This window comes from Acinonyx jubatus, chromosome A1 (genome assembly GCF_027475565.1).
Source record: "Acinonyx jubatus isolate Ajub_Pintada_27869175 chromosome A1, VMU_Ajub_asm_v1.0, whole genome shotgun sequence".
NCBI classification, from domain to species: Eukaryota; Metazoa; Chordata; class Mammalia; order Carnivora; family Felidae; genus Acinonyx; species Acinonyx jubatus.
The window spans coordinates 102,864,136-102,877,699 of NC_069380.1; the positions used below are offsets into that span (position 1 = coordinate 102,864,136).

Consider the following 13,564-nt stretch of genomic DNA (forward strand, 5'->3'; position numbering starts at 1 on the left):
CACGGCAGGTGGGTGCCTGCGGATGTGGATTCCTGCACAGTGGGCAACTGCCATTAATCTTAAAAATAAAGCGTCAGAATTCACGTTTTCTCTCTGTGGTCGTGTGCCTTTGGAACCTCATTCCTGCTTGACCATAAGGTCCAAACATAACGACTAGCAAATTTTGAAACATTTAGCATAGACAGCTCCTAACCAGAAGTGAAGTTCAGGGGGCACGCCACAGCGGGATCCCACACTGACGCGGGTTCACATTGTCCATGCCACCAGCATCTGGGCATTTAAAACCTGACTGCCCTTGACTAATGAGTGATGTTCAGCATCTTTTCATGCGACTGTTGGCCGTCTGGATGTCTTCTTTGGAGAAATGTTTGTTCATGTCTTTTGCCCATTTTTTAATTGGATTGTTCAGTGGTGTGTTTTTTTGTTTTTGTTTTTGTTTTTTTTATGTTGACTTGTGTAAGTTCTTTATAATTGGTGGTTACCTGAGCGGAGGTAGGTGAGAGGATGGGTGAAGTAGGTGGTGTAGATTAAGACTACATTTATAGTCATGAGTACTGAGTAATGTATAGACCTGTTGAATTGCTATACTGTACACGTGAAAGTAACACAGCACTGTGTGTAAACTATACCAGGACTAAAAACAAAACAAAACAAGTGTGCCTGGGTGAGCATCCGACCTCAGGTCAAGTCAAGATCTCATGGTTCGTTGAGGTTGAGCCCTACGTCAGGCTCACTGCTATCAGATCAGAGCCTACTTCAGTCCTCTGTCCTCTCTCTGCCTCTCCCCCACCCATGCTTGCTCATGCTCTCTCTCTCTCACTCTCTCAAAAAAATAAACATTTTTTAAATTTTTGTTTATTTTTTGAGAGAGACAGAACACGAGCGGGCGAGGGACAGAGAGAGAGGGAGACACAGAGTCTGAAGCAGGCTCCAGGCTCTGAGCTGTCAGCACAGACCCCAACACAGGGCTTGAACTGACAGACCACAAGATTACGACCGGAGCCGAAGTGAGATGCTTAACTGAGTCACCCAGGCGCCCCAAAAAAAAACACACTAAAAAAACAAAAAAAAAACTTGCAGGTCTCTAGGGAGAACATACCCACTGCCCTTTTCTACCACTTTCTGCTGGCTTCTAGCCCCACCTCACAATTTTACTTGCTTTCCAGGCTCTTGACAGTACTTGAGTATGTGACCCCTGCTCTCCACTTTCAGCAAACCTCATCTTTGACACAATTTCTTCTGATAAGAAAAGAATTCGCATCTTACATAAGAGTTCAGTCAATACTGCTTCAACTACTTCAGAGTTGCTTCCCTAAGACTGATAGCTGCTGCCTGAATGAAGTAATTGTATCACCAAGACGCTTGAGGTCATTTTCTGCTTTCAAAGTATCATGTCCATGGCCTTCAGATTCACTTTGCATCTTTGTATTCCTACTACCTACCAGATAAAGCTTGAACTAGCCACTGGCATTCGGGGTCCTTCATCACTCAGCCTCCACGTAAGTGTTCGAAACTATTACCTTCCTCACCAGTCTCCACTCACACACACACCTGGTCAGAGTCTAATTATTTGCTCATGAACTCCCCTCCCTTCCCCTTCTGCCTTTCCAATCTCTCCTCATCCTTCAGAGTTTAACTCACACTCCACCTGTCCCTGTAGGCTTTTCTAAATCTTCCCAGATCCAAAGATCTTGCCTCCTCTTAAATGTAAATAAATAATCTCTCCTCCTTTTATATGCTTAATAAACATTTGTTGAATGAACAAATGAATTGCAGCAGGGCCGCATTCTTATGGCCACTTAATTATGGCCAAGTTGCTTAACCGTTTTTAAGATAAAGTTTCATCGTCTGTAAAAATGTGGTTTGGGCAAGGATTGACTGAGGTGTTATTTTAAAATTACCTAGCAGAGATGCTACATAGACTCAAAAGATATTAGGTAGTCCACAGATGGGAGAAGTAATAGTCTGATTTACTGCCTTCCTTCCTCCGGTACTGTTAATTAACTTTTCAGTTATGTACAGTGTCTCTTCCTAGCTTCATGATTGGAGAAGGACCCATGTTTAAAAAAAATTTTTGTATCATGCACTGTGGCTAGCAGGGAATTTTGCTAATAAAACTTTGTTGAGGAGTCAATAGCTTCTCTACTGAAAAATATATCCAAAGACTGCCTGCTGACACTGGAATTTCCTCCTTTAGAGACATCCTCTCCTAAGTTAAGCAGTGCCCCAGCTAAAATCCAACCGTGCCTGGGAGATGGTAACAAAGTCTGTTGCATTAGTTATTAATACATGTGCCGTTTAGACTTTTTTGTTTACAAGGAGCAGAAACTAGCTCACAGGTTGTTGCTCTTATATGAAGTATGATATTGGTTTATTTAATCCAACACCTTAGTAAAACTTGGTTTATCTAATGTCTTTCCAACATTAGCATAGAGATAAAGGGGAAAGGAGAAATACAGATATGGCACTATCAAAGAGGACAAAGAAAAGCTGGGTGAAGCACACCATCAGAATTGCAGCCAGAAGGCACTAGGAACCAGGGTGAGCAGGGAAGCATGGGTGGCTCAGTCAGGTGAGTGTCTGACTTGACTCAGGTCATGATCTTGTCTGGCGGTCCGGGAGTTCAAGCCCTGCATTGGGCTCCACGCTGAAAGTACAGAGCCTACTTGGGATTCTCATTCTCTCCCTCTCTCTCTGCCCCTTCACCACTTGCACACTCTCTCTCCTTCTCTCTCCAAATAATAAATAAATAAAATTTTTTAAAAAGTGGGGGCGGGGGGGCACCTGGGTGGCTCAGTCAGTTAAGCATTCGACTTTGGCTCAGGTCATGATCTCGCCGTCCATGAGTTCGAGCCCTGCGTCTGGCTCTGTGCTGACAGCTCAGAGCCTGGAGCCTGCTTCAGGTTCTGTGTCCCCCTTCTCTCTCTGCTCCTCTCCCACTCATGCTCTGTCTCAGTCTCTCAAAAATAAACAAATGTTAAAAAAAAAATTAAAAAAAGAAAGAAAGAAAGAACCAGCATGACCAGCTGTAGCTGTCTGCCTCACACTGAGCAGACACAGAAAGGCCTTCAGGGCTAAAACCAGAAACTCCTGGACAAACTGGGATAAGTTGGTCACCCTATTAGGAACCACTAAAATCCCAGCAAAAGACATACGTCCTTTAATTTCAAAACTGTACTTAGAGTCAGTGCTGCACACAGAGCAGCACAAACCTGTCCCTGGCTGGTGACCAGCTGGTTCGAGAAAAGGGCTAACGAGGCCAAGGCTAAAGATTTGATCTCCCGGGGAAACTTTGCTCTCTTCCACAGTCTGAGACTCACTCAAACCACCATTCGCCAATGCCAGTGCGTGTGGCCACTCTGGACCAAATCCTTCACTGCTGCTAGAAACATGGGTGGTGGGACACAGATGTTTTCCTTGTGCATGAACACAGAGTGAGTGAATAACGTCACATAAAGAAACTCACCTGCTGAACTTCCTGCTTAAATGGGTTCTAAATAACAATAACACATAGCAGTATGGCAAATTTCCACAGCATTTTCTCCTAGATTTCATTCCCTTTTTATTTTTTTTAATGTTTTATTTATTTTTTGAGAGAGGAAATGTGAGTGGGGGTGGAGGGGCGGGGAGGGGGACACAGAGGATCCCAAGCAGGCTCTGTGCTGTCAGCTCAGAGCCCGATGCAGGGCTCGAACTCACAAGATCGCGACCTGGGCTGAAGTTGGACGCTCAACTGACTGAGCCATCCCAGGTACCCGAGTACTGTGAGACGGGCATAGCAGACACCACGCGCAGCAGGCTGGGGATAACCGGAGGTTACACAGCCAGAAAGCAACACAGATGGAACTGGAACCCTCACCTCCTACGGATTATTTGTTTGTCTTTCTGGTGGTGGTGGGGGTGGCAGTGAAAGAGGTCACGGCTGCCCGTAACCCAGCAAAATACACAGCCTGAATCCTGAGCTTCTCTTTGTACGTTTCCCCTTCCATAAGAATTCCAGAACTCTTGGAGCATCTGGGTGGCTCAGTCGGTTGGGCGTCCGACTTCGGCTCAGGTCATGATCTCATGGTCTGTGGGTTCGAGCCCACATCGGGCTCTGTGCTGACAGCTCAGAGCCTGGAGCCTGCTTCAGACTCTGTGTCTCCCTCTCTCTCTGCCCCTCCCCTGCTCATGCTCTCTCTGTCAAAAATAAATAAACATTAGAAAAAAAAGGAATTCCAGAAACCTTCAGGTCCCAAGGACCATGAAGCACAGCCCCCGAGCTCTTGTGAGTCTTGCCAAACTTGCCCACAGTGTGGGCTGTGGTGTGCTGGTGGGCTGGTTATCTCCTGCACGCGTGAAGGCATAAAGCACGTCCACATTCTCCACCCCAGGGGTCAGGCCCAGGAGATACTGCTGACAGTTTCTGCACCCCACTTTTTATGTGTTCACTTTCCCGGACACTTTGCTGCCTAAACCCACAGAGTTGTGTGGTGTTCATATTAGTAAACCAAAAGCTGAATTTCCCAAACACGTTTATTTTTTCCTTCAGAGCAAATGTGGACAGGATGAAAACCACTCTGTGTCATACTTCCACGTTACTCATTAACCGACTTCAAAAAAAAAAAAAAATAGCCTCAGCCAGATTAGGCGTCACGTGAAGAGTTTCCTGCACTGGGGGAACGGAGCAAAGCCAAACGCAGGGATTTTCACATCATCGGAAGTGGGGGATTCAGAAATGAGCCTTTGAGCTTATTTCCTGACCTGCCGATCAGCACAGGCGCAATGGTGAAGAAAAGGCTGTCTTCCAGTGACACGGTGTTCCGGTTTGACATTCCGGGCAGCCCAAGAAAGGCAGGCACCGAGGCCCCACACAGCGCCGCAGACTGCCCCAGCTCTGTGCTTCTCAGGTGGGTACATCTCGCGTGTCACCTTGGTGGCCTCAGCCACCTGACAGGTGTTCTGGGGAGAGCTCCTTCCTCATCCTCTGCCAAGGGGAAGGACAAGGCACAAGCCGAGGCATCTGGGCCAGTGGACTGGAAGGGGGTACACAGCAAAGAATGTGCCTTGCTGAGCAAATAGAGCTATGACCATGATTAAGGGAAAATAATCGTTAGTGCCTTCTTCAGGACTTTTTTAGTACTAGACGACTAGCCAGCTCTGCCATTCTTTAATTCCCGATCACTTTCAGGTTCATAGGAACTGAAGCCCAAATAGTTGAGCCCATAACCTTACTTTGGTGTCAGAATTACTGTGTCAATATCAAAAAAGTAAATGCAGCGGCTTTCTAAATTAATTATCAAAACAGTATTAGCTGTGCTGTGTGGTTCAACTACTTACCGTATAGTGATTTATAGCTGCTTTGGCCTGATTCAGAACATGCTCTTTTTAGCTATAGATATCAATGCCTCTATTAACGTCACTGTGATAATTACATTTTTTAAAATGTTTATTTATTTTGAAAGAGAGAGCATGCGTGCGTGCATGCACAGGGGAGGGGCAGGGAGAAAGAGAGAGAATCCCAAGTAGGCTCCTGATGTCAAGACACAGCCAGATGCAGGGCTGGAACTCACAAATTGCGAGATCAAACCAAGAGTCGGATGCTTAACGGACCGAGCCACCCAGGCGCCCTTAATAATTACATATTTTTAATCAAAATTTGTGTCGCTAACTCTTTATTCATTTTGGTCTCATAATAATTCTCTAGGAACTTATACTTTATAAGGTCCTAGAGATATAATTTGACATAAGATATCAAATGCAAGTGGAAATCAATTACAAGAAAAAGTTTCTTACCCAACTTTCATGTTACTTCCATTAAACCTGTCAAGGGAAGGCAGAGAAGTGACCTCCAGACAGGAAGTTGACTTTTTACACAGCACCACAGCCAGAAAGGTGGTCGTTTGTTTTGTTTTTTAATCATTTTAAATCATTTATACAAAAAAGTGCTCAGGGCGCCTGGGTGGCTCAGTCATTAAGCATCTGACTTCAGCTCAGTTCATGATCTCACTGTTCATGAGTTCAAGTCCCACATCTGGTGAGCCCACTTCTCTCTCTCTCTGCCCCTCACTCACTTGCACCCTCCCTCTCTCTCTCTAAAAAAGAAAAAGTGCTCAAAATTATAGCTTTGAAAAATTAAACAGAAACCAAGAAATCCCACTTCATTTAATGGTGCTTGGGTATCAGAATGTCAGGTTACAGAAACAACTGAAGACATTTTTTAAAGAAGTTTTAGGGACAAAGAGCCTGAATTTATGCAAAATGTTGCATGATGCACCTATTTTAAGTTAACTTAATTTTTCCATCCATCATTAACATCCATCTATCTGACATGAATTGTCTGAGCATGAGCACAACTCCTATGACTGAGCATGTAAAATCTTTGTATTACTTTGTATTACTTCCACATTTGAAATGTTTCTCGAATCATTTTGTCTGCTTCATCCATCTCTTGTGTAGGCTGTAATGCAGACATTTCTAGGAGTTCAAGGTCTAATCAGGCAAAATGAAATTAAAGTACATAAATAAATTTTTTAACTGCAAAAAATACAGAAAATATAATTTAAATAATATGCATATATCATTTAAATAAGTATAAATAAATAGGATAAAAATAAAAACCTGCATCAACCTAAATTCAAGCCCCTTCCAAAAACAGCCCAGGCCTATTTTACCTGCATATCAGAATATTCAACATCAGGGATGCCTGGGTGACTCAGTCAGTTAAGCATCCAACCTTGGCTCAGGTCATGATCTCATGGTTCATGGGTCTGAGGCGCCCACGGACTCTGCACTGACAGCTCAGAGCCTGGAGCCTGCTTCGGATTCTGTGTCTCCCTCTCTTTCTGCCCCTCCCTGGCTCATGATCTGTCTCTCAAAAACAAATAAATGTTAAAAAAAAAAATTTTTTTTAAAGAATAGTCAACATCAAACGTCTATATTAGTAGCTAGAAGCATTTTTTTTTTTTAATATGTATCGGAACCAATCTAAAAACATCACACGTATTTCCAAACAGTTTGGGCAATGAAGGACTTTCAGTCTAGGTGAAAAATCTACTTAATGTATTATATATTAAATCATTCAAAATAATTCATGGAAACACATTGGTCAATTATTTCAGGTAAAAAACAAAAACAGGTAAACACTTCCCTTTAACTTCTAACTAAATACTAAGAATTTATGTGGCTGATGTGGGATCCCATTACCCTTTCCACGAACTAGAGCTAAAAGGTATTCTGAGATCAACATACGCTTCAAGTAGGCACAGATACAATTTATGCAGTTTTCTTATTCAATCATTCAACAAAGATGTAGTGTGTGACTATCATACGCTAGGCTATGTGGAATGCACAGTGGATACAGACATGAGCAAGATAGACCTAGTCTCTGCCCTCATAGAGGTTATTAGTTTAATGTCAAAGAGGATAAAAAATTATGAACACATGAATGCATCCACACATGCATACATAATTCTTGTTTTAACATATATTATCATAGGAAACAATTACAGGGCTGATATAGAGAATAAAATAGGGAAAACTAACTTAGATGGGGTGGGAAATAAAGGACTCTTCAAGGAAGTGATAATTCAGCCGTCCAAGAGGATGAAAAAAGAGCCAACCATGGAATGACTGAGAAGGAACACGTTGCCCTGAGGTGGGGAGGATCTTATGTCTTGAGGAACCAGGGGACAGTGGCATCAGATGAAATCGGAGGGCGAAGCACTGGATGTAGGGGTTTAGAATTCTATTTTAACTGCAGTGGGAAACAATGGGAGGTTTAGAACATGGGAGTATCACGATGTGTTGTTCCCTTTAGAAGGGCATTCTGGCCCGTCTCTGGGTGCTTTCCAGTTTTTTGCTCTGTCAAGAAATACTGCATCCTGCCCATGCCTTGCCATGTGCTTGTGTAAGAGTGTCTGTAAAGTATGGACCCAGCAGAGGAATTGCTGGGTCACAGATTACAGGCACGACTAACCCTGCTCATGATGTCAACCTGTGTTCCAAGCTGGTGTCATTTACGCTCTCACCCACAGCTATTCTGCTACTTCCACAACATTGGCATTGCCTGGCTTTTAAGTTTTTTCCAATATGGAAGCTGAGAAATGCCATCTCAATGAGGTTTTCATGTTCATTTCCCTGACCCTTTGGGTCAGGAGGCAGGGTTACTGCCTTTTTCTTTTTTTTCTTTTTTTTTTTTAGATATTTTTTAATGTTTATTTATTTATTTTGAGAGAAAGAGAATGTGTGTGCACCCACATGCGCATGAGCGGAGAGGGGCAGAGAAGGAGAGAGAATCCCAAGCAGGCTCCACGCTCAGTGTGGTACTTGACAACAGGGCTCGCTCTCACAGCGAGGTCATGACCTGAGATCATGACCTGAGTCAAAAGTCAGTCGCTTGACCAACTGGGCCACCCAAGCACCTCTTATTTTTAGATAGTTTTAAAAACACTTCAGATACTAGATTTTTGGTCAATTATATGTGGTGTAAATATTTTATTCCAGCATATGACCTGTCTCTTCACATTCTATACCATATCCACATTCTTGTTTCTAATGTATCAACGCATTATTTTCTTAATGATTTACACTTCTCATGACTTATGTAAGAAATCCCTCCCTACCCTGGGGTCATTAGAATGTTCTTACATATTTTCTGCTGAAAGTGTGTTTTCTTTCTTCTTTCTGTCATACATTGTTGTCTTAATTACTATGACTTTATAATTAAAAGTTTTGTTGTCTAATGAGACAAGAATCCTTACATAGTTCAGAAGGATAGGCTACTCTTGACCCTTTTGCATTTTCATTTACATTTTAGAATCAGTTTATCAAATGAAGATTTATTTTTAATTGAAATCGCATTAAGTCTATTACTCAATTTGATGAAATTGCTTTAAGTCTACTGCTCATTTTAGGGTGTTAAGTATACCTATTCATGCACGTGGTTTGTCCCTCCATTTATTTAGGACTTCTTTAATATCCTCTGATAAAGTTTTAGAATATTCTACACAAAGACCTTATACGTTGTTAGATTTATTCTTAGGTACTCTACACCTCTGTTGCTATTGGAAATAATGTGTGTGTGTGTATATATGTATATATATATATATATATATATATATATATATATATATATGTGTGTGTGTGTGTGTATATATATATATATATATAATTTTTAATGTTTATTTATTTCTGAGAGACAGAGCACGAGTGGGGGAGAGGCAGAGAGAGAGGGAGACACAGAATCTGAAGAGGCTCCAGGCTCTGAGCTGTCGGTAAACAGCTAAACAAGGGGCTCAAACCGTGAGATCATGACCTGAGCCGAAGTTGGTTGCTGAACCCACTGAGCGACCCAGGCACCCCTGGAAATACATTTTTAATTGCACTTTCTTTCGATGATGTTACAAAGAAATGTAACTAAATTTCTGAGTTTATCTTATATTCAACATTCTTGCTAAATCTTATTAATTTTAATAATCAATCTGTAAAATCTAAGACATTTTCTTTATAGACAATAACATTATTTGAAATAATAAAAAAAATTTGTTTTCACGATTCCATTCTTTACTCCTTCTAAATCTTCATTTTATCACACAAGCAATGAACTCCATGATAATGTTGAGAGTGAGTAGTAATTCCAGACATTCTTGTTTTGTTTCCTATTTTAAATGGAATGCTTTTAACATTTCAGGTTTTATCAGTCCTTTTCTCTCAGGTTAAAAAAGGTCTACCCCCCCCAAAAAAAAATTTTTTTTAATTAAACAAAAAGGGGGGACTTAGTCGGTTAAGTATGACTTCAGTTTAGGTCATGATCTCACGGTTCATGAGTTCAAGCCCCACGTCAGGCTTTGTGCTGACAGCTCGGAGCCTGGAGCCTGCTTCAAATTCTGTGTCTTCCTCTCTCTCTGCCCCTCCCCACTCATACACTGTCTCTCTCAAAAAAAATAAATAAATAAACCCTAGAAAAAAAATTAAAAAAAAAAAAAGGTCCCTTCCAATGTTCCAAGATGTCATTGAAACTCTTGAATACTTTCCTGGCCTCCACTGAGATGATCCTTGTTTGAAAATCTTTAACATCATTTCCCCAAATATAAAGAACATTGGGCAACCTTGAAAAACATGAATTACCCTAACCTCCTCTTTTTTTTCCTGAGAAAAGGTTATTTATTTATTTATTTATTTATTGTTAATGAAGAATAACTGACATACAGTATTGTATTAGTTTCAGATATACAATGTAGTGCTGTTTATATACATTATGAAATGGTCACCTTAATAAGTCTAGTTACCACCTGTCACCGTACAAAGTTGTTACAAGATGACTGACTATATTCCCTGTGCTGTACATTACATCCCCATGTATATCTTATTTATTTTGTAACTGGAAGTCTGTACCTCTTAATCCTTTTTACCTATTTCATCCATTCTCCCACTTCCGTCCCCTCTGGTAACTCTCAGTTTGTTCCCTGATCTCATAAGTCTGCTTTGTTTTCTTTGTTTTGTTTTTTAGAATGCACACATAAGCAAAATCATATCGTAATTTGTCTTTCTCTGTCAGACTTAATTCACTTAGCATAATACCCTCTAGCCTCTCCATATTGCCACAAATGGCAACATTTCAATTTTTAATGGCTAATACTCCACTGTGTGTGTGTATGTGCCCGTGCGCGGTATCTTCTTTATCCATTCATCTATTGGTGGACATTGAGGCTGCTTCCATATCTTGGCTACTGTAAATAATGCTGCAATGAAAAGAGACATGTGTACAGCTTTTCAAAGAGTGTTTCTGTTTTCTTTGGATAAATATGTGGAAGTGAAATTGCTGGATCCTACGGTAGTTCCATTTTTAATTTTTTGAGGAAACTCCATATTGTTTTCCATGATGGGTGTAGCAGTTTACATTCCCACCAACAGTGCATGAGAGTTCCCTTTTGTCTGCATCCTCAATAACACTTGTTATTTCTTGTCTTTTCGATACTAGCCATTCTAACAGACATGAGGTGCTATTTCATTGTGGTTTTGATTTACAATTCCCTGACGATCAGTGATGTTGAACATCTTTTCACATGTCTGTCGGCCATCTGTACATATTCTTTGGAAAAATGTTTATTCAGGCCCTCTGCGCATTTTTTTAATGGGGTTGTGCGTTTTTCTGCTATTGAGTTATATGAGTTCTTTATGTATGTTGGATTTTAAACCCTTATCAGATATATCATTTGTGAATACTTTCTACTCAATAGATTACCTTCTCATTTTGTTGGTTTCCTTTGCTGTGTGAAATGCTTTTTAGTGTGATATAATCTCATTTTTTTAAGTTTGTTTATTTTGAGAGAGAGAGAAAAAGCTGAGGAGGGGCACAGAAACAGAGAAATAGGGAGAGAGAAGCTCAAGCAGACTCCACACTGTCAGCACAGAGCTCGACACGGGTTTCAAACTCATGAACCATCAGGTCACAAACTGAGCAGAAATCCAGAGTTGGACACTTAACCAACTGAGTCACCTGGGGGCGCCTATTTATTTTTCCTTTTGTTGTCTTTGCCTGAGAAGACAGATTAAAAACAAACAAACAAACAAGATCCAAAACGATGAGGCAGCACTAAGCTGGAATGTGGGACCACAGTGGGACCAGCTGAGGCTGGCTCAGACTCTTTCTGGGTTCTGCTTTGGGGACTACTCCAGGTTGCAGTCAACAACAACCCTGTCAGGTCCAAGGTAGCCCTGGAGTCATATGCATCATGTCTCCACCTAGTGGCTCCAATGGTTCTGTTTCTATTCTGCCTACTGTCCCAGCTGCCACCAGTAAGTGGCAGAGGAAGTGTTTGCCCTTCTTCTCTCCCTTCCCACCAGTCTTGATTTTTCTTAGCGACGCCCACTCCTCCTTGCTATTAGGGAAAGAACAAGAGCACTTTTTGGCACCTAAAGAAGAAGAACACTGTACATGGCATATTATGACCCATTTTCACCAGATGAGCCCATTGTCTCAGCTCCTGCTTGCTGGAGTTGTAGACATAAAGGGTTATATTTAGAACCTGGAGGGAGTAGAGTTCTGGGAAATGGGCTTCCTTCTCCAGGAAGAGGGATGAGGAGATAACAGTCAAAGAAAGCAGGACTGTGTTAAGGGGATACAGTAGTAGCAGTGTCCTAAGTGTGAAGTAAGTATTTCAGTGAATGGAGTGTTCTTAGTGGGTAGGGTTCACAGGCAGGACCTGTGAACTCGGCTGAGCCTCAGAGGAGAGTGAAGGGCAGGTTGCCAAAAGGCAGAGAAATGATGGAATACATCAGGATGAATGGGGCTATAGAAGTTGGAGCAAGGAGGTAATAAAGGACACAGGAACAGTCCTCTCTGGGAGCAGGTTTAGAATTTTCCCTGCAGGAGAAAAGAGAACTCCCCCCACAGCTACCCTAGCCAGGGGAGAAAGGCCTGCAGTCTCGTTTCCAAGCTTTGCCAGACACTTCCCCACAGTCTCCTCACACCAGGCACCCAATGTTCTCTCAAAACACACGTTCTATCCTGGCCTCAGGTGTTGGAACGTGCTGGAAACCCACGTGACTGCCTCAAAAATTCACACTCATCTTGCCTGATGCACTTCCAGAAGGGTCTAGGATAGCATCTGGGGAGATTTCCTGCTTCCACCCCTCAGGAGTAGCAGTCTTTCTTATTTGTTGGCGCCATAGGCTATATTGGCCACATATCAGAATGGATGGTCAGGAGGGATGTATTTATTATAAAGCCAGTGAAGCTTAATCTTCACTCACTCACACAGGCCTCTCCCAAGGCCCTGGGAGTGTCTACAGCAAGCTCTGCACCTAGTCCTACATTTCTGTAAACTTCTCAGACAATCTCTTAACTACAATTACGACTCTCTCTCTCTCTTCACTCCAATTTTCTCTCTGTCACACTTGCCCTCCAGTCGGGTGGGCAAGGGCATTTTTGGCATTATGAGCTAAGGGGAAGTTGTTTGGAGATACAGTGACTTTGGGATTAGTGGAATTGGTCTATGTGAGTTGCCTGTGTACATGAGTTGCTGTTAGCCAACCTGACTCTCCAGAACGTTCCACTACCCACTAAAGGCCAGAGATGGCATCATGATATGAATATGTCCTCCAGGTACCATTTATCAGCAGTATGAAGGCAGTGGAAGAAAAACAAGGCTGGAAATGTACAGAACCAGAAGGTAGTCTCTGGCAAACTCTTCTAGTAATCACATGTGTAAATTGTGATTGATTCTCATCAATGCCAATGACAAACACAAGTTCTCTCCTGTTAGGACTGTAACCTCCATAATGTAGCTGATATCATTATAAAAGTACACCAAACTTTCTTTTTTCTTTTCTTGTGGTAATTGCATGACTTATGAGAATTTCTGTGTTTATGGGGCAAAAACCCAAGGTAATACTAAAAAAAAAAAAAAAAAAAAAAAAAAAAAGCTATTGTCTTTTTAAAGTTATTTTATTTTTTAATATTTATTTTTGAGAGACAGAGCATGAGTGGGGAAGGGGCAGAAAGAGGAGACACAGAATCCGAAGCAGGCTCCAGGCTCTGAGCTGTCAGCGCAGAGCCAGACGCGGGGCTGGAACCCACGAA

The 13,564-nt window shown here is 41.9% G+C and overlaps 1 protein-coding gene and 1 long non-coding RNA gene across 3 annotated transcripts in view; one reads left to right on the forward strand and one right to left on the reverse strand.

Moving 5' to 3' along the window:
• Nucleotides 1-13,564, reverse strand: part of LOC128315023 (uncharacterized) — a 180,725-nt gene that overhangs the window by 148,765 nt on the left and 18,396 nt on the right. The window lies entirely within an intron of this gene.
• The window catches only part of GRAMD2B (GRAM domain containing 2B), a 126,914-nt gene that overhangs the window by 7,968 nt on the left and 105,382 nt on the right, over nt 1-13,564 (forward strand). The window contains exon 1 of one of the 2 annotated variants that reach the window (XM_027076797.2): nt 4,637-4,889. The exons of the other annotated variant lie outside the window; for it this stretch is intronic. Within the exon in view, the coding sequence (XP_026932598.1) occupies nt 4,765-4,889 (125 nt within the window). The 5' untranslated portion in view covers nt 4,637-4,764. Of the gene's footprint in view, nt 1-4,636; nt 4,890-13,564 lie in introns of those variants that run through there. 2 annotated transcript variants of the gene reach the window in all.